The following is a 26,625-nucleotide window of genomic DNA, read 5'->3' as shown; positions in this document are numbered from 1 at the left end:
CACACCCGCGCATTGGCCTCCAGTCCCGCGCCTGCCCCGCCCACACCTGCGCGGCGGCCTCCAGCTCCTGCACGCGCGCCTGCAGCAAGGCCTTCTCCTGCTGCAGCTCCCACAGCAGCTCCTGGCTGGGCCGCTGCTCCATGGCGTGGCGGAGCTTCAGCGTGTGTCTGCGCTCCACCCTGCAGTCGTCCTCCGCCTTCATGAGGCTGTGCTTGAGCCGCTCGATCTGCGGGAGACCCTGTCAGCCCTCCGGCCGCACGGTGCCCGGCAGCCCCCCCCCCCCCCGCCCGCCCCAGCCCCGCAGCTCCGCAGCCGCGGGGAGCCCGGGCACCTCCAGCTGCAGGTCGCGGGTCCGCATGAGCGCAGCGCCCTTCTCCTCGCTCTGGCGGGCCAGGCGCATGGCCAGCTCGTAGTTCTCGTCCTTGCAGCGCTTGAGCTCGCGACTGCCCGCCTCCAGCTCCTCCTTGAGCCGCTGCACGCGCTCCTGGTGCTTGCGCAGCAGGCTGTCCTTCACCCGCAGCTCCTTGATGAGGTCGTCCTTGGAGCTCAGCAGCTGGGTCAGGTCCTGAGCCTTCCTCTGCAGCTTCAGCACCTCACTCATCAGCAGCTGCGTCAGGCCCGACTCCCCGGATGCGTCTGCGGACGGCGGCGTCAGAGGGCCCGCCTGGTCCCCCGCCGCACCGCCTCCTGGCCCCGGGACTTGAGGACCAGCGCCCCCCACCCCCCCACCCCCGCCCCCTCCGGGGACGCACACCACCCCAAGGCGCTGGTGTTCCCTGTCGAGGAAGCAGGCTGAGATCCTGACTCGCCCCCAGGCAGGCAGGCACTGGGCTCGGGCAGGGTCAGCACGGGTCTGTCTTTCCTCCACCAGAGTGAGAAGCAGCGGCACAGAGCCCCGATGCCGGCACTCCCATGTGCCCCTCAACGCTTCCTTCTGTCCCCAGTTCATCTCTCGGGAGATGAGCCATCGGGCCTGTCGGCGAGGGCCCCAGGCCTCACCGATAATCATGGAGAAGACGCGGGTGGGCTCCTTGCCGGTGACCTTCTTGTACAGCTGCGGGTAGTAGAGCTCCAGGCTCTCGAGGAAGGCCACGTAGCCCTTGTGGCCGGTCCGCTGCAGGATGTCCAGGAGCACGCCTGAAAGCACGTGCCCTGGGCGCTGAGCTGCCGTGGGCCAGGTCCCATCGGGGCCCGCCTGCCGCCCACCCGGCCCGGCTCACCCGCAAGTGCCACAGCCCCCGGGGCAAACGGGCCGTTGCGGGGGGGGGGGGGGGTTGTGCGGGGGAGGGGCGCGCTCCCGGCTGAGGCGGCACTGACCCACTTTCCGCTTGCGGATGACCAGGTTGGGGTCACTGAGCACCTGCTCCTCGTCATCGGGGTTCAGCACCTTGCACTGCCGCAGGTAGGGCGTGATGCGTGAGGGGTCGATGACGGAGATGAGCTTCACGCGGAAGCTCTCCAGGGCGCTCCAACACTCGTCCTCGTTCTCGTAGTCCGACATGGCGGTGGCTCGGCTGCGCTCTGGACGGCTGTCTGGAGGGCGTGTCCGGGATGCTAGCTCACCCAGGGCGGTGCTCCCGGCCTCCCCTGGGCACGGCTGCCCCCCCCCCCCCCCCCCCCCCCCGCGGCCCCTCCCCCCCCCCCCCCCCCCCGGCTCCTGGGCTTTGTGTCCACAGTGTGCTGATGATCGTGGGGGGAGACGTGGAGGTGCTCTGGGGGCTGGTGGTGGCCCACAACCCCCATGCCCTGCTCTGGCCTCTGTGACCCCCGCCCACGGGCAGGGACTCTCTGGCAGGTGTGGGGAGGGAGGCGGCGGGGCCAGGCCGTGCTGTGCGGGACTTCCTCCTTCCCAGACGCGGCACCCGCTCAGGCCTAGCCCTACCGCCTCCTCTCCTTCCGGTGGCCGGCTGGTGATGCAACAGCGGGCACGGGAAGGGTGAGTGTGGACCGCCCACGGGAGAGGGGCCAGCCCCAAGGCCACTCTGGCACACTCTGCAGGCTCCCAGGTCCCGGGCACCTGCCACCTGTGGGCTCCTCTCCGAGGCGGAGGCCCGCTCCTGGCCATGCCTGACAAGGGGGCCATCCACATTGGGACCGTCCACCGCTGCTCCCTTCCATTGGCAGGCGGGAACCACTCCCTTCGGGCCTGGGCCACACCAGGGGCGGCCGTGTGGTCGTGCTCTCCTCTGGGTGGTGGGTTCAGAGAGGCCCTGACCTGCCGCCAGGCAGCCCTCAGCCAGTGTGGGAATCCCGCCCCCAGACGCAGGTGGCAACAGGCAGGGTCTTTGGAGGAGCTTCTCTGATTTCCCGCGGCCCTCAGTCACACCATCCAGCCAGCAACAGACGGCGACTTGGGATGGCCCTTGTGACATTGAGCGCTCCCTGCCTTTCCTGCCTAAAATCCACAGGTGCCACACCTGGCCCCCTGCTGCGAGCCCCCCTGTGATGAGCAAACAGTTTCCGGGCGGCTGTGAAGGGGGACAGGGCACTTGGTGCCCTTCTGGGGTCCTTGTCCCAGGACCCTGCTCCCTGCCCCGGGAACCCTGAGCAGAGCCGGGCATCTTCCCAGCCTCCTTCAGAAAGGGGGGCAGACCCACCTACCTCAGGGTCCTTGAGGGGCACCCGTGCAGTGGGACGCTGGCCAGCCCAGGCCACCCTGATCCGATGGACAGGAGGAGGTGCCGTCGGCAGCCCGGGAGGAAAGCCTTGCACTTCCTGCTGGTGCTGGTTAGCTCCACGGAGCCCAAGCAGGTCCTCCCCGAAGGAGCCGGTCTCTGGGGCTGCCTTCTGATTCGCCCGCCTGGCAGGGCCCGGGAGGCGGGGCACAGGGAAGTGGAAGTCCCGCTGGGGCCTGAGGCCCAGCCCTGGCACCACTAAACCCAAGCGTGGGCAAGGGCCCTCTTGAGGCTGGAGGAGGCTGGTTCGCCAGCTGGGCTGATCGGGCCTGGATGCAAGCTTCCAGAGGCTTCTCCAGAAGGGGCCGGCTGGAAACCAGCACGGGCAGCTGGCCAGGTGCAGGTGGAGACCCGAGGGCATTGGGCCCGACTCCTGGGATCTCAGCCGGGTGCTGGGCCAGCACGCGCCTTGGTCACCGGAGGGCTGAAGCATAGTGTCCAAAGAGGGGACCTTGCCTACCCCACACGGCCGCCAGCCCGCGCTATAGCTAGTCCCCTCCTGGGTGTCCCCACTCCACAACTTCTGCCACGACACGTGGCACTGTGACGGCAGGCTTCCGGGATCCCGAGGCCATGCCCCATGACCCCACAAACCGGTGTCAGAGGGGTATTGACCAGCCAGCAGAGCCCGGGCCGGCGGCCAGGGCCACCAGCCCTCCGTGGCCTCCACCCCTCAGCTGTGCCGGGAACCCCCAGGCCAACGCCTCACCGGTGCAGCCATACTGGTTGAACCGAGATGCCGGCTGCCGGGTTGAGGCAACAGCTAAGGAGAGGTGGGACGGGCAAGGCAGGTCCTGACCAGTGCTCCCGCCCCACCTCCTCCAGGCAGCTGCCTCTCGCCCGACCGGCTCCCTGCCTGTCCTGTCTCGAGCCTCAGGGGTCCGGGCACAAGTCAACGCTGCTGAGCTGGGTGCGGGTGGGGCATCGAGGCAGCCGGCCTCTCCTTGCAGGTCTCTGGGAGGCCTCCAGGAGCAGCCAGCCCTGGGTCCCGGGGGAATGGGTCCCGTTCCCCTACTTTGTAACACGAGGCTGAGGAAGGCGTTTCCTGTACGGCGGGGGTTTGTGAGAATTGAGTAATAAAAATGTCACGTTCTCTGTATCAGAGTTAAGTTAGACGTCAGTAACAAAAAGCTAACTGGAAAATCCCTAAGTATGTGAAAATTGAATAAGAAACCTCTAGATAGTCCACAGGCCAAAGAAGTCCCAAGGAGAAGTAGAAATCAGCTGAGACAGTACTGGGCACAAATCAAAAACTGAAAGCAGGCACACGGAGCCGCGCGGGGGGACAGCCGCCGGCAGGGCACCAGGGACGCCCCGGGGGGAGGTGTGCACGCGGACGACATGGGACACAACGTGTAAGGGGAACAGAGCCCCCGGAGAAGCTGAGTGCCCTTCAGAGATGGGGACGGTGCCGGGGCCTAGACTCCTGCCAGGAAGCGGCCACCTGGGAGGAAGGTGGCGCTGGGCCGGGGCGCCGCGTGACCTGCGGGCAGCCAGGCTGCCCGCTGCTCCTGGGCACCCACCTGGCAGAGAAGCAGGTCCACATCAGGACCTGTGGCGGCACCAGGGCCAGCAGCCGCCTGGGAGCTCGTGGCAGGCCCCTGGCCTGATGGCCACAATCACATCTCATGGAAATGGCAGTCCCCACCCCCCACCCCAACACACACACTGAGGGCTCCTCAGACCCCAGGCCTGGCCGGCCGGCTCCCCACACAGCCAGGGGAGGCCCCACCCTTCCGCATAACGCCCAGTCTCGGGGCAAGACCACAAGAGCCCGGGGCTGGTTTTTAATAAAAAAGTAGGCCATTCACTTTATTCCTTCAAACATCCCGATCTGTGCTTCAGGACCAGCCAAGCCCCCGGGGGCCTCACGGTCACCGCTGGCAGAGCCTTCCCCAACCTCCAGCTGCTTCTGGCTGCTTGCTCCCGTAGGGTCAGCGGTGGGCTCTCCAGGCAGGTGGGCTCACCAGGGTCCGGCACGGCTCCCACCTCCTGGAACACAAAAATGCCCTGATCGGGGGGATGCCCTGACCACAGCCAGACCCCGGGGATGGCACTGTAGGACGGGGAAGTGACAGCACCGCCTCCCTTGAGGGCACGGCAGAACGAGGCCGGCTGCCCACCTGCGGTCCCCGGGGGTGGGGGTGGGGGTGCATGCTGCGGGCAGGCCCTGGAGCCTGGGTGGGCTTCGGCTGGGACAGCCCCCGCCAGCACCCACTCTGTGCACCCGACGGCCCTGCCCCAGGACCCAGAACCTCAGGGCACAGCGCCCACTGTGCTCAGAGGAGCTGGCTCCTACCTCTGGGGATCTGCTGACCCGGACATCCTCCCCCATATCACGCGTTCACATCACGAACCCAACTAAGCCGTGCTGAGGGCCTACTTGGTACCTGCCGTCCGTCGTGACCCACCCGCAAAAACCACATTACTAGCCTTACGGGCTCGTAAGGCTATGCAAATACGTGCATAGGCCACGTCAGATGTAGCAGACTGTGCCATCAAGACACATGAATGTGGGGACACCAGGACAACAGGCAGGGAGGGCATTTCCACTAAACAGACGCTATTGGAGGAAGGGAACAAAGCTTACACACAGAAAGGAGAGCAGTGCAAAGGCCCTGAGGCACACGTGGGCTGGCAAGAAGGAAGCACCAGAGCCCAGCATGTGGAACCCAGTGGGAGAGGGGTGTCGCCAGGGGAGGGGAATTAGATGGCCCCCTCCCAAGAAGGCCTCTACGACCCTGGGTCTGCTGCCAGATGCCTGAACACACCCACCCCCCAACCTCACCTAACATCGTCACACTTGGCGGTGAGCTCCTAGGGGCCAGCCTTCCTGCCTTTGGAAAGCCGTTGGCTCCCACCCGCCCAGAGCAGAGCCGCGGGGAAGGCCTGTCTCTTCCAGGGTGCAGGGCTACCCGTACCCCACCCCACCCCCACACGCTTACCCTGCCGCTCACACCAGCCTCCTCCTCTTCCGGGCATGCCAGGAGTGCCGGGTTCTGAGCACATCTAGGTTGTCAGAAGTGTCTAGGCAGGAAGAGGCAGAGCTCTCCCCAGGGTCTGGGGCTCCCTGAAACAAAACCCAGGCAGATGGGGACAAGAGTGACCCCCAGCCAGGACAGGCAGGGAAAGCGACAGCAGCAAGGGGTATGCCAGGGCAGAAGCTGGGTCCTGACACCCTGGACGCCAGGGACAGGCAGCTCCCCAGACCGGTCCCTGCAGATGGTGAGACACTACAGGCTGGGCCTGGGGACATGGCCACGTGCAGGGGCCACACGGGGGCTCTGGCTTCCCACCCCGCACCCCCTGGGGTCTCCAATCTCCCAGCGATGCCACAGAGCCAGCCCTGTGTCATGGCAGCGGCCCCGGAGAGCCGGCAAGCAGGACGGGGGGACAAGGAGTCCTTCCCTGCACGGCCCCCAGTCACAAGCCCTGCCTCCCGTTGTCTGGACGGCGCAAAGGCGAGCTCCAGCTGGGGAGGCCCGCGACCTGCAGAGACCCCACAATCTTCCTGATCTGGCACCAAACGAGGTGGCCCAGCTCTCCTGCTCTGCCACAGAAGATGCGGAGACACCTTTCTGCGTGTTTAGACCGGGCTTCTTGTCAGGCAACAGGAAAAGGGGTTTTGCCTCCACAGCTCGGAAAACTCTTCTGAGGCAGAGGCCGCCACAGCAGACCGCGAGAAGGACCTCGGGGTCCCGGACGTGCAGGGCCGCCAGCAGGAGCCCGCGTGTGGGTGTGCTCAGCCCTCCGGCAGGGCTGTGTGGCCAGGCCAGCGGCCCCAGGGGTGGCCGAGGGGTTTCGTGAGTGGAGAGGTTCCTTCCCATCCCGTTTTCCACACTGGCCTCAAGGGAGGCCACGTCCGCACAGACGGAGCCCAGAGCCAGCTTCCTTCTCAGCAACCAGTCGGCCACAGCTCCCACCCACTCCCGCCCACGCTGTTCCGGGTGGGCTGGGCACCCACAGCGGCCACGGGGAGGCTGGGTGGGTGCTATGTGCCCACGGCCACCTACCTGAATGGGGGTGGCGGCCGCCGGCCCTGCCCGAGGACCGCTCGTGGAGCAGCCATCAGTGAGCTCCGACTCCTCCAGGCCCAGGTCGTCCTCGCTCTCGGGGTCAGCCCTCGTGGCTACGGACAGGGTGGTGGGAACGCCGTCGGGGGACAGGGTGGCCAGGAGCGCGGGGAGGGTGAAGGCCGCCAGGAACCGTGCCTTGAGCAGCAGGTAGGCCGGGCTGTCCCGGAGCCACCTCCGTACCTGTCCCAGCGAGGTGTGCAGGGCTCCGGCGCCCCCCGGCGCGAGGGAGGCGGCTCTGCGCTCCAAGGCCGCCTTCTGGAGCAAGAGTGCAGACAGGGCCCGCAGGCTGCACAGGGCGGGGGGCTGGTAAGGCAGCCCTCCCCCCAGCGGGGGCACGCTCACCCCACGCCGTCCCCTCAGCCATTCCCGCACGACCGCCTCACCCTCCTGAGACACGAGGTCCAAGTCCAGGGCACCCCTCTCAGGCCCAGGCCGGGGTGGGGGTGGCCTCTCCAGGCCCAGAGGCTCCCCGAGTCTCTCTGGTCTCAAGGCGGACCCTGCTGTCCCTCCCGGGCCACTCCCAGGGCCGGTGCCACCTCGAAGAGGCGGCTGGCTGGGCCTGGGGGACTTTGCTTCAGGGTGGTCAGCCAGGAGCGTGGCTTGGGAGGGTGCCCCAGACACGGCTGTGTCCCCGGCCACTTGGGCCTCTCCAGGGAAGGAGCCCCTCGCCGGGCCGTGGGCCCCGTCACTGTCCACCTCCACGGAACCTTGAGACTGGTGGGGCACCGGAAGGCCCGGCGGGTCTGTCTTGGAGGGAGGGTCTGAGTCTGTGTCCCGGCTGGTGGGGGGCTGCCAGGGGTGGGTCAGCCCGGGGAGCCCGGGACCCTGGCCTATCTGTGTCCCAGGCAGGGAGGACGACAGAGCCACTGACAGTCCCTTGGAGTCAGAGGTCCCTGCTGGCCCAGGAAGGCCCACCACGGTGGGCACGGGGAGTAGCCCCTGGGCTGTGAGCACCCAGGTGACAGGCAGAGGGGTGCCGGCCACCACCTGTGGCCCCCTCTCGTGTGTGCCCACAGCTGGCGTCGGGCAGACGGGCTGGACGGGCAGCTGAGAGGGGCTGGGGACTGCAGGGAGAAAGGGTGGTCCCTCTGGCAAGCCCTGCTTCTGGGTGGTGGCAGGGGCCTGAGACTGTCCCGGGCCACCTCGATGGCAGTTCAGGGGGACCTGGCTGGGGCCCAGAACCGGCACCATGGAGGCAGCAGGGGCAGCCTCTGTGGAGGCCAGGGCGCTGGCCAAGACTGGCAGGGCGGAGGGCCTTCCGTCCTCGGCTGAGGCCCGAGAACCGGAAGTGCACGGCTCTGTCGCGGCAGGGGCGCTAGGCCGGGAGAGCACCGAGGCTGTGACAGCCAGGCCCGAAGCCGAGGGGCCGTGGGGGGCCACTGGGAGACGGGGCTGGAGAATCAGTGGGGAGGAGAGCAGCAGCTGGGGTGGGAGAACCACAGCGCCCGGGGCAGCGGCCTTCCTGGCCCGGGCCTCCCGCAGCCGCTTCTCCCGGAGCAGCTCGGAGACAGTCTTGGGCTTGGGCCGGGGACCACACGGAGCCGGCGGGGGCGCCTGCGGACCGGACTCGGCGTGGCAGGGCTGCAGCCCCCTGCTCCCTTTGAGGCTGGCACTCTGCTTTGCAGCTTCTCGGGCTGGCACGCTCCGGAAGCCGTGGCCTGCAGGGCAGACAGAACACACATGCTGACGAGCGCCATGCACGCGGAGCAAACAGGCCTCCCGTCAGGAGGGCCCTCGCGGAGGGCAGGCTGCTGCCGGGAGTGTGGAGCAGGAGCCGTGGCGTCCGAGCTCCTGCCGTGGCCGGGGTGCTTGGTGCGGGGCAGCCCATCAAGTACGGGACAGCACCGCGCCTTGTCTTCAAAACAAGGACCGTCAGGCACCCCGGCCAGCCTCTCGCGGTCTCCCAGGACACCAGACCTCCGCGCGGTGCTGCTGGCGTGGGGAGACGGGTAGCGGCCAGCAGCAGAGGTCCCTGCCGGATGCCCGGGGCTGGAGGAGCCCCCACGCCTCCTGGGTCTGCACTGGGGAAGCCCCAGGGTGGCTGGTGCACTGGGGGCGGGGGGATAGGAGCCCAGGGGCTGTCTCTGCTGCCTCCCGCCAGCCACGCTCTCGTCCCTGCCGTGGCGTTCAGACAAGACCCGTCAATGGGGCCACAGCTGTGCTGCTCAGAGCCCGAGATTCAACGCCTACGACAGGTTTGCCCCTTTCCCACTGGACACAACGGCAAGACAGGGGCAGAGAGAGACGGTACCTGTAGCGTTCTGGGTACTTGAAGGCATCTGAAAAAGAAAGGCGAGCGCCTCAGAGAAGTCCCCAGGGCACCTTGGGTGAGTTCGTCACGTCGGGGTTTGAGGGAGAGACAGGAGCCTGGCCATCCAGGCAGAAGGGTTCCAGAGCTTCGACAGAGCACCACAGGGCTGATCTGGTCATTCTGTCACTCCCTCCAGTTGTGACTGGGCTCAGGGACATGACCGCTCCCGGACGGACCCCACGCCTGGCATCCTACCCCAGCAGGGCAATGCCCAGAGCAACACATGCCAAAGGGCTCGGAGACCCCCTTGCAGGAGTGGGGCGGTGTGGTAGAGGGAGCACATTGTGCAGGGGAAGCAGGCAGGCCTGGGTGCCGGGTCTGGCTCTGCCCGCCCCCCGCCCCTCCCCCAGCCGGACTCGAAGCGAAGTCCCCCCAGGGCTCCGGGCAGGTGGGCAGACACCTTCTAGGAGAGACTCCTGAGCAAGGGGGCCAAGGGCCAGCAAGGCTGCTCCCGGGCGCTGGCCCAGCCTCTAGGCCACCCAGGAAGGCCTTCTGTCCTGGGAAGGACCGGTGTCACCTACTCCCTGGCTGGACGAGTGCTGCCCATCCCCCGGGCACCAGCCCTGCCACCTCACAGAGGGGAGGGACGGGTGGCAAAAGCCAGCTGAGCCCGCGTCCGGCGCTCACCCCTACTTCTCACCGGTAGGAACCCAGGCACTGGGTCCCGGGTGCCAGTCTGCAGCAGGGCAGGGGGCTGGGCCTTCCTCTCTCGCACGACCTCCATGCAGCCAGCAGTGTCAATCTGCAACAGCTGAGGGACACGGGGGACACGTGCGTGACATACATGTGACAAGAGCCCGTCTCCTTTCCCCAACGAGAACCGAGATGACAAGGGTGCCCGTGACGAACGTAGGGCAGCTCCAGGGCCGGGCACAGCCCCACGAGGCCGCGACCCCCTCACTCGGGCCCAGGCGCCCCGGCTGCCTCAGCGCCGCGCTCCCGCCGCGTCCCAGTCTCTGCTCCTCGAGCCTCCATTTACACCCCGGGGCTCCCAGCACCTCCGTCCCTTCCTGGGGGTGGGGCGGCGCTGTATCGTGGCCGCCTCTTCCACGTTGCCTTGCCTGCTGAAAGCTGCAGGCCACGAGAAACCCTTTCCAAGGGTCAAGTTCAGGAAGCCGGACTTCAAGAAGCAAATCCACAAACTTCGCAACTCCACCCCATGAAAAGAGAGCACAAGCTAAGAAAGCACGATGCGAGGGGCTCACCTGGATATAGAGGGTGAACACCGGGGTGCTGGCCAGGTGGGCGTCCTGAAGCTGCTTCCTGATGCCATCGGCTGAGGAGACAAAGTGGCTCTGGCTACCGAGGCCCCTCTCCTTGAGGCCCCCCAGGACCCCACGTCCCTCTGCCGCCACTCTCAGCCACAAGGAAGGGCGGGGACCAGAGGGCGGGCCGAGCCTGACTGGCCCTCCTGAGCCGAGCACCCCCGCCCCTGGAGAACGACCAGCTTCTGAGATCTGAGGAGACCCTTGCTAAGGCCTGAATGGCTGGTCGCTTCCAAAACCATCCCCTGGGTGCCAATCAGGTCAGAGACAAAACGCAAGCAGCCCTCCGAGGGGGGCGCGTAGGTCTCCTCCCGTGCACCACGCACCGCCCCCAGCAGGGTCACCCCTCATTGCCCTGTGTCTCCGCAACCCCGGACCCCACAGGAGGCTCTCGAAGGGGCCCCAGCCTCGAAGGAGGCTCTCGAAGGGGCCCCAGGGCAGTACCTCGGGTGTGTGCCGCGGCAGGCCTTCGGGGAGTGCAGGGCAGGACGATGTCGCCCACCCATGGGCTCACAGCCATCAGGAGCCGGCGCTCAAGGAGCCTCCTCTGCAGGGAGTGTCCCCGCCATCGCTGCCTGTTCCCGATCGTCCTGTGCCACAGCTGCCAGACGCAGGGCCTGGCTACGACGCGGTCACTGGGGCCGGCCCCCGCGGATGGGCCGAGCAGGCCTGGCTGCCTCAGTTTCTCCTTCTGTGTGAGGAAGAAAGGCACCTGGGGTTCCCGGCCCTTCCCTGTTCTGGAGGGGCAGGGGCCCCAGACCGAGGGCGCGGGGGGCCCAGACCGAGGGGGCGGGGGGCCCAGACCGAGGGGGCGGGGGGGCCAGACCGAGGGGGCGGGGGGCCCAGACCGAGGGCGCAGGGGGGCCCAGACCGAGGGCGCAGGGGGGCCAGACCGAGGGCGCGGGGGGCCCAGACCGAGGGCGCAGGGGGGCCAGACCGAGGGCGTGGGGGGCCCAGACCGAGGGCGCGGGGGGGCCCAGACGGAGGGGCAGGGGCAGCGGGGGCCGTGGGCCAGCCCTACCAGTGTCCGGCACCGGTGGGCCGTGTTGGTCCTCAGCACCTGCAGCACGGTCTCCAGGGGCACCCTGAGCAGACGACTCCCGCTCTGACAAGAAGACGATGCGAGCTGGACGCGTGCGGTCCTGGCTCATGGCCTGCAGGGGCCCAGATCCACGGTGGGGTGGTGGGACGCCCTGAAGTGCGGCGGCCTCAGGCAGGTCCCTAAGGCTGGCACCGACACGCCTGCCCGGCTTGGCCGCACCCAGCGCTGACAGAGTCCCCGCTCCCTGCAGCCAGCTCCCTGAGCGGAGGGCACCAAATGCCCGTCAATCCCACGGGCAGCAGCCTGCGGTTACAGACGCGGGAGGGAAACCACGCGGCACGGGGGCTGCTGCGAGCCCTGCCTGCTGTCCCTCAGGGGCCAGAGCGCAGTCTCCAACCTCTCCCAGCACAGACCGACCTGTTTGATTCTGACCGCAACTCCGCCCGCAGCCAGGGCCCTGACACCTCTAATGTCGACCGGGCAGGTGTGCACGTGACCCGGCAAGGGGACCTGTCACGGGACCTCTGGACTTACAAGAGCTGGGAGGCCACCCCGCCTTCTTGCTGCCTCCCCACGGAGCGCCCTCGACAGCTCATGCACGGCTTTTAAAGGACACCAGCAGGGAAATGGAGACAGCTGGTGGTCTTGATAAAGACGGCTGCTGTCCTGAACACAGTCCCCCCGCAACAGGCCGGGAACGAAGGTTCTATTGAGCGAGGACAGGGTGTTGCTCCCAAACGCCCAGGAACACAGCGGACGCAAGCCCAGCACCAGCCTCGTGACCCCCAAGCAGGAGAGCATCCGATCCGGGGTGCGCTGGGGTCTGTGGCCTACCTCGTCCGCCGGCGCCTCCGAACCCGAGGGGGGAGTATCCGCTGAGCCCGGGCAGCCGACGGCGCTCGCACTGGAGCTGCGGGTCCCCGACGGGGCGTGCGCCCGGCCTGCCTCCTGTGCGGGAGCCGAGGCCGCGGAGCAAGCTGCTAGGCCAGCCTCCGCCCCGCTGGTGCCCCTGGGAGGGCTGGGGGAGGCAGCAGGGCGTCCCGGCCGGCCCCAGGCGCCCCCCGCGCACGGCCCGCCGGCGCTCTGCCTGGCGGGCACCCACAGGTCCATGTCTGGCACGGTGTGCTGTGCTGAGGGCAGCACCTGGCCCCCCGCCCGGGCCTCTGGGGCTTCTTCTGGCTCCGACTCCTCACTGTCCCTGCTGCTGCTGCTGCTGCTGCTGTCCCCATCGCTGCCGTCCTCGCTGCTGGAACTCCAGCGCACGCTGCGAAGGGGCCGCCGCCGCCGCCGCCTCCCCCGACTCTGCTTCTTCTGGGGGGAAAGGGCTACTTGGAGGCCTTGGCGACCTGGGGCTCACGGACCGGGGACAACGGGCACGCGGGCCAACCTTCGGCGAGAGACCCCGAGCAGGCTTGGACACGGTGCGCCGAGAGCACGGCACCCGCGCGGCTCTGAGGCGGCAGCGGCTGCCGACGAGCCCAGGTCTCCGTGCCCTTGGCCTCCAGGAAGAAGACACGTGCCAGGGCCGGAAACCAGACGTCCCTCCTCTCCCCGCCACCACGCACCGCCCACCCCACCCCGCGGGATGCTGGCTCCCCTAGCGATACGGCCTTCGGACTGACTTTTGGGCAAGCCTTACCCTGACCATGATTTTCCACTTGCTCAGACACTGGGAGCCCGTCCGATGGGGTAGTTCCGAAGCTATCTTTGCCCAGTGACCTACGGAGGCAAAACGACACAGAAGCCGTTTCACGCGATGCTTGACAACACGTCTACCAGCTTGAAAAGGGCCCTTCCAGGAGACGCGCTGTCTCCCACAGAGGACCTGTGTCGTCTTCCGTCAGCATGGGGTCTCCCGGTCACCTGCACACCGCGCCCCACATCTGAGCAGCTCAACGACACGCAGGGCGTCCGGTTCTCCAAGGACAATCAGCCCTTTAACAAAATTCTAGAGAATGCACATCCCAGAGAAAAAGCCGTCCACGCTTACGTGAAAACGGCCCTCGCGTGTCCGCCACGCTCGGGCTTCTACACCCGACATTTAAAACCGTCTCTTCTTTCCTTCTGGACAGTGCTGGTGGGAGGGCACGGGTGCCCTGCTTTCATGGACAGCGTGACCCTGTGGGACGGAGGTCAGGTTTCGGCATGCACCCACACTCGGCACCACCGCATCTGGGACTTTTCCTAAGGAGACGCTGCGAACAGGAGTGAGGACGCGGCTACAGAACCCTCAGCTCTTTCCGGCCGCAGCAGAGATGGGAGACAGCTGTCCGCCAGCGGATGGCGGGCTGGGAGACGCGTGTGTCGTCACTCGGGACACACGACGCGGTCGTCGAAAGCCACGGTCAAACACAGGACGTGTAAAGGCAGGAAAACGTTCGCCACGGACGGCACAACGGCACAAACAGCCAACGCGGTCACATCGTGTCGAACGATGCAACTTTCAAAAGCCGCCCTAAAAACGGGCCCAGAGAGGACTGGGCAGGGGCGCGCGGCCGGCGGCACCGCTCTCCCCCTGGTGCCCGTGGCGCTCTCGACTCGACGCTGACCGTGCATCGGTCTGTGAGAAGGAAGAGCCGCCGCTGCCGGCTGAGGACCCGGGGGGCAGCAGAGACCCGGGGAGCAGACGGGCCAAGGACTCACCGACGCCGTACTTTTCTATCAGTGCCATCAAGTTCTCCTCCTCTTTTGCGCTCCATCGCCCCTTCTTCAGGCCGAAGTGCAGCCTTCTGAGGTACCTGAGAGCAGCAGGGACACAGGCAGGGTCAGGCGCCAAAACGCCCTCCCGCGCCGTCCCGCGCCGTCCCGGCACCAGAAGCTCGGTGACAAACGAAACGGAAACTGTAAGCTGGACTGTGGGGGAATGAGCTTCGGGATTCCCTGAGCCTGCAGGAGGGGTTAACAAGGCGTGAGAAGCTAGAAAGCCACAGGATGTTCGCACCCAAGTTTGGGTGAACGAGATTAGGCAAAGTGGGACAAAGGTCCCAGTGCAGGACGAAGGCACAGGAAGAGGGGCTCTCAGGACGAAAATGTCCAAGGTGAGGCGAACAGCATTAGGTACATAGGTACGGGGAGGGCGGGGCCCAGGCCCCAATACAAAGGTATATGACGTAAACGAGATTAAATACTCAGCTTGGGGACAAGCCCCAGCTCAATGCTACAGCAGAAAGCTGCTTTCATGGGAAGCAAGGACCAAGTTAGGCAAACAGGTCGACAGGGCCAGAGATCCCTGCAGGGCGAAGTTGCCCAGAGGGAGCTAATTAGCAAGAGAAAGGTGTCTTGTTGACCCTGAGGTAGCAGGCTCCGTCTGACCGTCCTGACCTCCTGACCGTCCTGACCGCCAGCGGGTCTCGTCCCCTAGGCTAGCTAAGACGCTGGGCGTCATCAAAAGTAAAAGCTTTCAAGGCGACTCCCGGGACACCATGGAGAAAGCGACAACACAACCCACACGCTGGCAGCGAGAATTTGCCAAGCAAGCGTCGTGTCCACTAAGGGGCCCCCGGCCGGAACACTAACAAGCCACCACCACAAGCACGGCTCCAGTTCTCGAAGGGGCCAGTGGGGGGCGCCTGGGCCGCTCAGCTGGTTGACTGTCTGACGGGCTCAGGTCACGACCTCACAGTTCGTGGGTTCAAGTCCCGCATCGGGCTCCACGCCGACAGGATGGATCCTGCTTGGGCTTCTCAGTCTCCCCCTCTCTCTGCCCCTCGCCCGCTCAGGCTTTCCCGCTCTCCCAAAATAAACAAGCTTTACGACACGAGTGGATATTCCTGCAGACAGGATCCGCAAACAGCCGGTTAACACGCGGATGCCCGCTTCGCGGGCCGTCCAGGAGATGCAAGGTGAAGCCACCCGAGATGCCACGGCACACCCACTGAGCCGCCTGCAATCCGGAAGACGCACAGGTGCTGGCGAGGGCGTGCAGACACCGCGGCCCCACGGCCGCCGCCGCCGCCGAGGAAAAAGTCACCGCGTGACCGAAAACCCCGCTCCCGGGCGCGCACCGAGAGCAGCGACTGTCCGTCCGCACGCGTACTTCCGCACACACGTTCACGTCTCCAAGGTCATCCGCGCTGCCGTGTCAAGACTGCGTCTGTTTATCTTGTGAAGTAATCTCCACCCCCAACGGGGGCTCAAACTCACGACCCCAAGATGGAGAGTCCACGCGGCACCGTCCCAGCCGGCCGGGCGCCCCTGGATTCCGTTTGTTTTACAGCCGAATGACATCGTGGCGTCCATCCAATTTTAGAACCACAGTTGTGGCTTCCCTGTTCTTCCCGCCGGACGTCGGCCGTTTCCGCCCCGTGGCCAGCGACCGGCGTGGCTGTGGACACGAGTGGACGTGTGCCCGTTTGGGGCCCTGCTCTCAGGACGACACAAGCACTCGCTCCGTTTCCCGAGGACCCTCCACCGTCTTCCACGGCGCCTGCACTACGCGGCGCTCCGCGGGCACACGAGGGCCGTGCTTTCTCCACACGCGTGTCAGCACCTCCTCTTCTCCAGAACTGTCCTAAGACAATCGTCCCGCTGCGTGTGAAGTGGTCTCCCGCTGCTGCCGTGACCTGTTATCTCCCCAACGACCAATGACCGGTGACGCCAAGCACCTTTCCGTTCCCTCTCTGGAGAAAGGTCTGCGTGAGGCCCCGTCCTCATCCGTTTTGTTGTTGTTGGGACACAGCGTTTCTTTGTAGGGGGGTCAAATGTCCTAAGATGATGGGGGTGACGGGCCGCACCGCTCAGTCGATGCACTAAAACCCACAGGACGGGACCCTTTAAGCGAAGACGCCGGACGCTGCGCAGATTACGTTCCGATGAAACGTTATGAGGACACCCAAGCTGACACGAGGCGGCTGAGGCTGCCTCCGGGGCCCTGGCCCGTCAGGGCTCTGGCGGAGAAACTTGGACGACGGGCTCGGAGGCACTGCCAGCCAGGGGCCACCTCACGCTTGGAAAAACAGCAGCCATCCTGCTTCCCTACAGGTCACGCCCCCCCCCCCCCGGCCCACCCCCCACCGGCAGCCCACCCGCCGGCCCACCCGGAAGCGGCCCCGCCGAGGCCTCCCTCACCCAGCGGGGTCCAACTCACCGATCTCGGCACTGGGCATCGCTCCTACCTGGCACCTCTTCCCGGATTTTAAACCAATCCTGCTCCCCGTACTTGGCGACGGCTCGAAGCAACTTCTGCAGGAAGGGACGGCAAACGAGCGATGCGTCTGCGGGCAGCCATGACCCCTGCACCCTCCGCCCAGTCCCCCGAGGAAGGAAGGTCCGAGGACGGCTGTCCTCGGCCTCGCCTCCGCGGCGGCGGACTCACCGCATCCTCCTCCGGGGCCCAGAGCCCCTTCTTCAGGTTGGGGTCCAGGCTCTTGGTCCACCGGTAGATGAGCTGCATGGAGTCTCTCCCGTCCATGTAGTAGACGACTGGGGATGGAGGGGCGGCGTGGGCACCCGGGACTGCGCGACCCCGCGTGCCCGCGGGGACCGAGCTGCCTCCACGCGCGGGGGGCTTCGGGCCCCACGGGGGCCGTGCGGGCGGACTCACTTCTCCGGTAGGGGATGTGGCTGCCGACGCGCATCTCCCGCACGAGCTGGGTGAGCAGGTGGTCCTCCTCCGGGGTCCACTCCCTGCGCTTCAGAGCCCTGTTGTGCTGCTGGTACTTCTGCAGGCACTGGAAGGCGCTGCGGCCGGTCTTCCGGGGCCGGGGCAAAGCACGGTGGGCGTTAGCCAGCGAGCGCCCCCGCGGAGGGCCCGCCAGGGCACAGGTCGCGAAGGCCACCGCCCGCTCACTCGCACCGGAGCCCGGGAGGGACGGCGCAGGGCGTCCCCGTGGCGGGAGACGGCCGCGAAGCACCAGATGGGACACGGACGGCGAGAGCGCGAGTCCACAAACATCCACGACGCTTCCCTCACGTGACACCAGAGCTGCCCCGGAGTGCTCACGGGGGCGCCGGCGCGACGAGCCGGGGGAGCAGCCGCCCCGCGGAGCACGCGCGCGGTGAGCCGGGGGCCTGCCTGCTGCCCAGTCCCGGGGCCCCCGGAGGGCCGGTCTCTCCGAAGCCTCCGCGGTCCACCCAGACCGACGGGGCAGCGGGGGCTGGATGCGTGTCGGGCTGCGGGGACGGGCGCGGCGTGGCGCCCACGTCTCTGGAGGCGCCCTCCCAGGGGGGCTCCGGGGCGACCGGACCCCCGCTTCCACACACGCCGCGGCTCAGCAACTACACCGCCAGTCTGCACCGCCGACGGGTTTGTTTCCTTATGGGGAGGGAGCTTCCCAAGAGCTAATTAACGTTACCTGAACCCTCTCGTTTCCTAAAGAAAACTCCCGAGTCACAGAAGACGCGACGCACACGGACGGAGGCGCAGTCTGCTCAGCTACGGGGACTGGGTGTGACGATGCCTTTTTAGACACGACACCACACGTGACTCTCTCACGATCCTTGAAAGAACGCAGCAGCTAACCCTCGTGAAAACAGAGGACCCCTGCTTAGACAACGTTAGGAAAGTGAGACCGGGAGCCACAGACGGGAGAAGACACCCGCAGAACACATCCGATAAAGGACCGTTACTCTCAACACGCAGAACGGTCCTTGAAGCTCAACAGGAAAACAATCTGACTACAAAACAGAGCAAACGTCGGGGGGCCTGGGGGCTCAGTCAGTTGAGCGTCCGACTTGATCTCTGCTCGGGTCGTGCCGTCACAGTTCACGAGATGGAGCCCTGCGTCGGGCTTTGCGCGGACAGTGTGGAGCCTGCTTGGGGCCCTCTCTCTCCTCCTCTCTGCCCCTCCCCCGTGTACGTGTGCTCTCTTATGCACGTGCTCCTTCTTTCTCTCAAATACTTAAAAAAAAAAAAAAAAAAAAAGACCAAAAACCTCAACAGACCCTTCGCCAAAGACACACAAACGAGCAATAAAGCACCGCGTGTTCATCGTCAGGGAAACGCAAAAGCAAAGCAGCCACCCTCGCGCCCCCGCAAGGACGGCTGGAGCCTGGAGCCCCGACACGGCCACACGCCGGCGAGGACGCGGGGTGGCGGGACTCTCGTCCGTGGCGAGGGCTACGCGACGCGGGCAGCCAGTCCGTAGGACGGTTTGGTGGCTTCCCACAGAACTAAACGCCCTCTTGGCACACGACCGCTCCTTGGTGTTGACCCAAATGAGTCAAGACTCACATCCACCCAGACACCTGCGCACACATGTTACCAGCCGCCTCATTCACAATCGTGGGACCCTGGAGCGACCAGGATGCCCTTCAGCCGGTGGGCGGACCACGCTTTATCCAGACAAGGGGACTTCAGCGCTAAGGAGAAAGAAGTGGTCGAGCCGGGAGAAGACACAGAGGACCCTTAAACGCACGTTGCACGCAGCCTTGGTTAACGTCGGCGCGGTTCCCTGCAGTCACGTGCTGGGCTACGAAAGCAGTAAGTTATACCACGGAGCTTGCACGGATCACGTTCCCAGGTCGTGAACCAACAAAACTCAAACCGGAGAATACTACAAAATATTTCAAGAAACCGAACCACAGAGAGATTGACAAAGCACATTCTTATGTAAACTAAGATCCAAAGACGTGATGAAAAAAACCCCGAGATCGGACCCGTCCTAGAAACCTACAAAGAGGAGAACTCAGCAAGCTGTTCTCAGAAAAGCAGGCCTTAAACGCCTTCGTGAGTAAAGACAGACTGAACGAAGCCCTTTAGCCTTCACCTCGGAAACGAGAAAACCAACGTGAGACCCCGGAAGAAACCAGGAGGAGCGTTCCCCTTAAGCCCCATCAGAACGAACCCCCGGGCTTGACGGGGACAAGGAAGGAGGATCTGGAAGGACGCCAAAGACAGGCCTGGAGGGGAGGGGAAGGGTGAGTGAGCACTCAGAGACGGGATGGGGGCCAAGGAGCTAGAAGCTCCTGGAGACTCTGCCGTGGGAGGGGGAAGGGGCTGCTGCCCCCAGGGCCACACCCTCCAAAGTGGCACAAAGAAGAACCTGATGGCTCCCAGGGTGAGATGCGCCACGCAGCCCGTGGAGACCCCAAACCCGCCCGGCCTCCCAGCCTCTCGGAGGCCCCTCCGGCCCTCACCCCCAGCTCCTTGGCGATCTTCTGCCACTGCAGGTGGCCGTGCTTGGCTGCGATGGCCTTGAGCTGCTCGACCTCCGGCCCGCTCCACTCCTGCTTGTTGATGCTCGGGTGCTCACAGTTCTGCCAGAACTTGCGGATCTCCTCTGCACTGCGGCCGCCCTCGAACTGCACCGACAGAGAGAGAGCCAGCCTGCGGGGGGGCCGTCACTCTGATGGCTGGCCGTGATGGCTCAGCACCCGGGACAAGTGGGGTCCTCGTCCAGGTCGCCAGGACTTGCACAACCAAGAGTGGGGTTGGGCTCTAAGCACAAAGCCTGAACCTTCACACCCTCCCATTTCAGAAGAGCCACGTCACCCCAGCAGGGCAAGCCCGTGAGGCCACCCCACACCGCTGGACACGCACCCGACCAGAGGCTTCGAGGCAGGTCTAGTGGCCACAGGGATGAGGCCTGACCACCTAGAGCTGACCCACGCCCCCGGCTGCCGGGACGGCCGTAGGCCGCTGTGGCCTCAGCACCGCCCCAACTTACGTTAACGTTGGAGATCTTCTCCCAGTCGTGGCCATCCAGCCTGTTCCCCAGCAAGGCCTCCTCTGGGAGCTCCCTGGAGGAAGGAACAGGTCGCCAGGGTCACGCCTGGCCTTCCTCGCCTCTCCCCAGGTCACACACCCCCCACAAGACCTAGCTCACCGGATGTCCTGGACCTCCTTCTCCGCCTCTTTGCTCTGCTTCTCCAGGACCTGCCTCTCTGCCTCACTGGTCACCCTACTCCGTTTCTGGTGCAAGTATTCAAGCCTACGGGGCAGAGCAGAGGCACCGGGGTTACTCGCATCAGGGCCGTGCCCCGGGGGAGGGGGACGGCGTCTCTGGGGCCAGCTCGGCCTCCCCGTGCACCGGGGCACGTGCACCGCTCCACATGATGAGGCCCGGTGGCAGGGAGCACACACAGGAGCCTGGTCCCGGCTCTGAGCCTGCCTCTTGCAGGCAGAAGGCTGTCCGAGCTCCGCGCCCAGAGGAAGCAGCCAGCGACACCCCTCTCTGGGCTGTCACCATGGTCACGTCAGTGACCAGCATGACAAGTCTGCTGACACAGATAACCACCCGCTCAGCAGCCCAGCCGCCGGCCCTGGGCCGGGCGTGCAGGGACGTGCTCCGAGGGCAGCCTGGCGACAAAGCCTGCAGGAGCCCCTTCCGGAGGCCAGGGGAGAGGACCCATCACTGAGGCTAGTCCTGACCCACGCGCGGAGCCACGAGACTGCGGGCAGCCCCCAAGACACCCGGCCCGGCCACAGGCGCTGCGATCCGTTCACACCACATCACCCCTTCGGCACACAAAAAGCGGGTCTCGTGAGCAGTCCCGATTTTCACAAGTGGACACTGAGCCCGAGACCAGAGAAACTACCCGAGCTGTGCCTGACGGAACGTGGCCGCTCGGCCTTCCCGGTTCTTGCACGCCTGGCCTCGAGCTCGGCTGCCTCCCTGGGGCAAAGTTGCAGGGGTGAGTGCCTCTCCCACGGGAGCAGGGGGACACGGCCACAGCACGCGTCCGCCTGTCACCAAGCCTCCGGCCTGGACCCCTCGCGCTCCCGGCGGGGCTGGCGCCGGCGGCTGTTCCTACACTCACTTCAGTAACTTGGGCTGAAGCAGGCGCTGGAGGCGGTCGCTCACCACCGACCTTCTGAGCAAGGCCTTCTCCCAGCTTTTCCCTGCGAAGAAACGACGGCATCAGCGGAGCCTTCCCGACTTCCCCTCGACCAAGTGGTGGGCACGTGACCGTTCCAGGACCACGGCGCCGGCCGGGTACCCCAGCCCGGCTGTCGAGCGAGCATGGCGCCCTGGCCCGAGCTTACGGAAGGGCCCCTGGGGCTGTGTGTTCAAGAATAAGACACGTGAGACTACACAGTGAGCCGTGGGGATGGTGGTCCCCACGTGGCGCGTGGGACAGGCTGGGGCTTTGAGTGGCCAGTCCCAGTGGTCAAGGCCCGAAGGAGCCCACGGAACCAGAGGAGGGTGCCCGTGGAGAGGCAGGGCTGTGGTGCTGAGGGCCTGGTGCAGGGGCTTACACTTAGTCACCAGGAGCTCCTCGAAAGCCTTGATGCCCTGGGCGGCCTTCTCCCGCGTGTCTTCGTTGGCTGGAGGCCCCTGCCAGACAGGGCAGCGTCACGACACGGACGGACGCCGAGTGCTCTCGCCCCACGGCCCGCGCTTCCCCTCGGCCTCCTCGAGCAGCCTGGCCACGCGTGAGGCCTGGCAGTGGACACCTGGGCCCAGCGCTGGACTCTGAGCGGCCGTGAGCACGACCCGGCCGGCACGGACGGGCTCAGCAGCTCCAGCCCTCGCTGCCAGGCCTCTCGGATCGGGCCGAGGCGCCCCACCCAAGGCGCCCCTCCTTAAGGAAACGTCTCTGGGGCTTATCTGTGGAGCCGGGGTCAGCGGGCCACATTCCAGGCCCAGAGACCACGTTCCAGGGCCACAGACCTTGACTTCTACCACTAGACACCAAAAGGTTTTAGGAAGACCGGAGAACGTCGTCCTGAAGAACACGAGGGAACAGACAACACCCACAGCAGGTGCTAGGAGAAGAACCCCTTCCCACGCAGCCTGCCCCTCCCTCACGGGTGACAGTGGAGCCCCGGCTACTCACCACTCCGGTGACCCTGTCCTTGAAGTAGGGCTTCATGAAGTGCCCTATGTACAGATTCGGGGGCAGACTCTTGCCGTCTTTCACCTTGGGGCCTTTGGACCCTGCCAGGTCACACATGATCTCCTCCTGTGACAGACACAGGGAGCCCATCTGGGGCCAGGCAGCAGCGGTGCCCTTGTGGAGAAGGCGACCGGGGCAGCCAGGGAGCAGACGTAACCAGAAGCACCAGTCCTGGGGTGCCTGGCCACGGGGGTGCTGAGGGCCCGTCCTACCTGCTGCTCCCGGTTCTGGGCCAGCAGGAGGCTGACCTCCGCCAGCCTCTCCTGGATGACCTCCTGGTAGACCATGTTCAACTGCAGGCAGGTCTCCGGGTCTTCAGGGAGGGTCTTCTTGGGGTCGTCCTCGCCATTGCTGGCCTCTCCCCACCTCTCCTCTTCCTGGTCACAAGCGGGGAACTACGGGTGAGGCGGGGGGGCCTGCAGACCTGCCCCCCGTGACCCGGGCAGCACAAGCAGCCTCTGAGCTCGTGCCCATCACTGGGCCAACAAGGGTTGGGGCCACGTACAGCGTGTGCATAGGCCACAATCAAGGACACGAGAAAATCAATGTCTGGAGGAACGTCTCGGCGGGGAGGGCGTGAGGACGTGAGCGCTTTTCACTTTCCACGATAAATGTTTCTGGTGAACCTGAAGTTCAGAACGGGCCCACGGGCCTCCGCCCCCGGCAGGGGACAGTGAGCAAGAACACGAGTGAGGAAGGCCATCACAGGGCCAGCAAAGCTAAGAACCGGGAAGAGGCTGCTCGCTGCCCAGCAGGTGAGGAGCTACGGGAAGCCTATGCCACGGGGACCACTGCTCGTTGAAACCAGGAAGCGAAGCTGTGCCTCCTGCCTCAGTGAAAAACTGAAAAGCGGACTGTAAAAATTCTCCAGGTTAACGTGAGATTCCAAAACAAACCAGAAGCGGCAAGAAAAACTGGAGTGGCCCAGTTGGGGATTTATGCCTCTTGACTCTCCGAGCTCCCCGTAACGTGCGTGGGTCGACCTGACGTCGTGTGTGGAAGGGTCCGAGCAGGTGAGGCTGGCCCCTCGTAGCTCTCTCGCTCGCTCGCTCTCTCTCTCCCCCCCCACCCCCGCAGGCTCAATCTCCTGAACTGTGAGATCATGATCTCTCTCTCTCTCTCCCCACAGAGAGAGAGCTCCTTTCTGTGCCTCGGTCTACAGCGGGCCCACATGTGTGACCGCCCAGGGCCGTGCCTGCAAGGACTGAGGCAGAGAGAGGGAGCTACGAGGGGCCAGCCTCGCCTGCTCGGACCCTTCCGCACTTGATGTCAGATCAACCCACACACGTTACGGAGAGCTCAGAAAGTCGGCAGGCGTAAATCCCCAACTACTAACAACAGTCGTTTCTTGGGACAATTTCCGTTTTGGTGACAGATACTTTGGGATACGTCATCTTCGGTGACGAGCACGCAGAAAAATCAAGACGAGCTCAGAGCACTGCCCTCCTGGGCCCACTGGCAGGGTGGCAACTGCCCGGGCGGGCTCCACCAGCTCAGGCCGGTACTTACCGAGGCCAGGGAGCCAGCAGCGTCCGAGTCCTCTTCAGGCAGCGAGTCTGTGGGAACACAAGTACAGGGGACACAAGTTGGGGACGTGATGGGATGCAATACCCGCCAAAGAAACGACCGGCAGGTGCAGCACAGGGCTGTTTCCTGATAGCCACAGGCGAGGGAAGGGCCGAAAGGCCTCAGGACAAGACTGTATTGCCTGGACCCTCCCTCCCTGAGGGCTGGTGGCTGAATGCTACCCACTAACTAACCAGGCAGGACAGGCCCCGAGCCAAGGGCAGGGGCAGCCAGGAAGGCAAGACACAGAGAACAGGGTCCGCCAGGGCAATGAGGGGAAGCCTTGCAGGAACAGACCCGTTCGGGGGAGCTGGAGCTACTGGGGGGTGGGGAGCAGGTGCAGAGGCCCTGATCGTAGGTGAGAGAAAGGCCCCAGCGTGGTCAGAAACTCTGAGAAACTGAGACTTAGAGCTGCACCTGGGGCTGGGGAGAGGTGGGCAGGCCTGGGGGCCCAGGGGAGCCTGTGGGGTGACTCTCAGCTGTCCAGCATGGTGGCTGTCCGGCACGGAGGTGGCCGACAATCTGATTCCTGGGAAGGGCAGCCGGCCACCCACCTGGGACAGAGTGACACAGATGCCCCCAAAGGGCACTCAGGCGCAGCCGGCAGGTCCACGGCACGTGGAGGAGGGGCGGAGAGAAACCATCGCGGGGAGTAAAGGCAGAGGCCAGCTTGCGCGAGTAACGGCTGGTCCGCAGCCTGCCGTGGCTGCCAGGAGCCGGAGGGCAGATGGATCCGGTCTAGCCACGGCCTATGAAAGCTTACCTGCTTCAGAATCCAGTGCAAGACCAGATTCCGAGACCTCCACGCTGATACTCGAGGAGCTGGGATCCAAGATCCTTTCTAATTCTTCAATCTCCTTTGCTATTTTCTCTCTTTCGGCGTCCACGTCCATGACTCCTACCTGCCACCAGAGTACATCATGAGGTTTCAGGAACCAAGAGTCTGCAGACACACACCCGTAGGGGATGACAGAAGCCTGACCAAAGCAGGCGCTCCCACTCGGGGGAGCCCTGGGACTGTGATATGACACCCCCCCCCCCGTGTCCCCACGAACACCCGCTGTTTGTTCTAGCGGGTGAGGAAACCATGTGAGTGTGACCTGCCCACTCTGATCTAAGGCTGTGACCAGCAGGGGGGCAGGGCAATGGACACCTGGACACCAACATGGCCCAAGAGCCTGGCCTGTCTTCCCAGAGCCAAGCCACAAGAGAGCTGGTCACCCAGTGCAGAAACAGCAGGTTGTGGTGGCAAAGTCACCAGAGGACAAGAACGAGACCCAGGCAGTCAGGACCTCAGCTGCGCAGCCTGCTCCCCTGCCAGGAGACGCCCAGAGAGCATCTGGCAAATGTGCAGGAAATGCAGGTGGCAGGCACTACGGGGGCAGCAGGAACGAAGCCCCCTGAGGTTCCCTGCTCCCTCTCCAGCACCTACCACGGCACCTATTGAACGAACAGAACCTTCTTTCTTAATGATACCAGTCTGGGAAGTCTAAAAGGGACAGAAAGCTGGAAAGAGACCTAGGAGAATAAAGCTGCGGCAGAGAAAAGAGCAAAGGAACACAGCACAGACCTAGGGGCCAACGACCAAGCCCAGAAACATTCCCGCCGAAATCGGACAACGGCAGCCACCAAGCGGGAGCACGCTTCGGCCCGATCCGCAGCACGGAGCGCCGTCTACACTCTAATCGTGTGTAACCCCAACTAGCCAAGAGCCACGCAGCTCTGCAGAGCCGGCAGCGGCTACCGGGGCATCAGGCCGCCAACCCCGCGACCAGCCCGGGCCCCGGCCCCGTTCCTCCCACCGCCTCTCCTGGGCCCCGGCCCGCGGCCTGTCCCCGCCCCAGCCCCGCTCCTCCTACCGCCGCCTCTCTCCGGACCCGCCGCCCTCACCCTCACACTCACCCTCCGGCACCGCCGCCGCCAGCGCCACCGCCCCCGACACTTCAGTGGCAGAGCGACGAGAGCGCCGCGCACCGGAAGTCCCGCCTCCGCGGCCGCGGCCGCAGCGCGGGGCACGCCGGGACGGGGCTGGGCTGGCGGGCGGGTGCTGCCCTCGCGCGGCCGCCCTTGGGACTGCCCGCGACCGTGCGCCGCCGTGTGGGGTTAGCGGCGCCGGACCGCTGCTTCTCGCCGGAGCGTGTGACCTCCGGTATCGCCGAGTCCCGCCTGCATGCTTCCGCCTCTGCTAACTGTATTCGGGGCTGTTGGTTTGCAGCCAGTGCGCAAACTTGCCGAGTGCTCAGCGCTGCCGCGCGGCCGGGCCAGTGGGTAGACAGCCCCCCGCGCTCTGACCCCGCGCCCTGAGAGTACCTCGGGGGACTTCGGGGCGCCGCCCAGGCCGGGTTGGGCCCGCCTGCAGTTGCGCCTTCTTTGGGCAGAGCGGGGGTGGGGGCGCCACCCTCGGAGTGCGGGGCGTCTCGGAAGACGAGGAGGAGTCCACGGGAACCGAGGAGCGTACCTTCCCCTGGTGGACGGAGCAGGCAGAGCTTCCGGCCCCGGCACAGGTGGAAGGAACCGACGGGACAGCCAGCGTCCCGGGAACCCACCCGGCAGGACCGGGGACCGCCTGGCGCTGGAACTCCAGACGCAGAGCTGGATGCCCAACAAATTTAAGCTCTTCACCAGGGAACGCCCCAAACGTACTGTAGGAGCCTGTCTGTGAGCCACGCTCCTTTATCCAGACCCTCCTCCTGGCCACCGGCCCCCAGCCCCTTCGCCTGACCTTGCGGAGGTGGTACAGGTCTGTGCGGGATGAAGGGCAGGATCAGGAGTAGGTGGAGCGCACCTGAGGCTCACTCGGGCGGCGTGCTCGGGCCCAGCCTGGCCTGCGGGGGGAGGGAAAGTACACCAGGCTGGTGGTGATCTGCCACCCACGTCCCACCCCCTTAAAACACGGAGCCTGCAAGCATCC

At 65.6% G+C, this 26,625-nt stretch overlaps 2 protein-coding genes across 3 annotated transcripts in view; both read right to left on the bottom strand.

Moving 5' to 3' along the window:
• The window catches only part of CARD9 (caspase recruitment domain family member 9), an 8,328-nt gene extending 5,546 nt beyond the window's left edge, over positions 1-2,782 (bottom strand). For both annotated transcript variants that reach the window (XM_049631483.1, XM_049631492.1), the window contains exons 1-5: positions 2,602-2,782; positions 1,318-1,533; positions 1,000-1,137; positions 332-636; positions 47-226 (exon numbers count right to left, since the gene is read on the bottom strand). In XM_049631483.1, the coding sequence (XP_049487440.1) occupies positions 47-226; positions 332-636; positions 1,000-1,137; positions 1,318-1,501 (807 nt within the window). In that variant the 5' untranslated portion in view covers positions 1,502-1,533; positions 2,602-2,782. The remainder of the gene's footprint in view (positions 1-46; positions 227-331; positions 637-999; positions 1,138-1,317; positions 1,534-2,601) is intronic.
• A 1,674-nt stretch (positions 2,783-4,456) lies between these two features.
• SNAPC4 (small nuclear RNA activating complex polypeptide 4) lies at positions 4,457-25,694 on the bottom strand. Its single transcript, XM_049631406.1, has 24 exons — positions 25,617-25,694; positions 24,478-24,616; positions 23,658-23,704; positions 22,361-22,525; positions 22,089-22,214; positions 21,508-21,586; positions 21,069-21,150; positions 20,135-20,239; positions 19,976-20,048; positions 19,446-19,610; positions 16,912-17,059; positions 16,684-16,790; positions 16,456-16,550; positions 14,013-14,107; positions 13,009-13,088; positions 12,204-12,680; positions 11,349-11,432; positions 10,772-11,018; positions 10,268-10,338; positions 9,703-9,813; positions 9,003-9,030; positions 6,689-8,409; positions 5,621-5,745; positions 4,457-4,667 (listed from the first exon to the last, which is right to left on the bottom strand). The coding sequence occupies exons 2-23, from the start codon at positions 24,605-24,607 to the stop codon at positions 5,629-5,631; spliced, it is 4,353 nt and encodes a 1,450-aa protein (XP_049487363.1). The 5' UTR covers positions 24,608-24,616; positions 25,617-25,694; the 3' UTR covers positions 4,457-4,667; positions 5,621-5,628.
• Positions 25,695-26,625: the final 931 nt, after the last annotated feature.

Source organism: Panthera uncia, chromosome D4 (assembly GCF_023721935.1).
Source record: "Panthera uncia isolate 11264 chromosome D4, Puncia_PCG_1.0, whole genome shotgun sequence".
In the NCBI taxonomy this organism is placed as follows: Eukaryota; Metazoa; Chordata; class Mammalia; order Carnivora; family Felidae; genus Panthera; species Panthera uncia.
The sequence above is the reverse complement of the archived record's forward strand: the minus strand, read 5'-3'. Positions and strand labels throughout refer to the sequence as shown.

Coding starts and splice junctions, on each gene's coding strand:
- SNAPC4 (XM_049631406.1), bottom strand. CDS start 24,607: ATGGACGTGGACGCCGAAAGAGAGAAAATAGCAAAGGAGATTGAAGAA. Junction 11,019..11,348: donor CCCACCGGTGCCGGACACTG/GTAGGGCTGGCC, acceptor TTCCTCACACAG/AAGGAGAAACTGAGGCAGCC. Junction 9,031..9,702: donor CAGTGCCTGGGTTCCTACCG/GTGAGAAGTAGG, acceptor TTTCTTTTTCAG/ATGCCTTCAAGTACCCAGAA.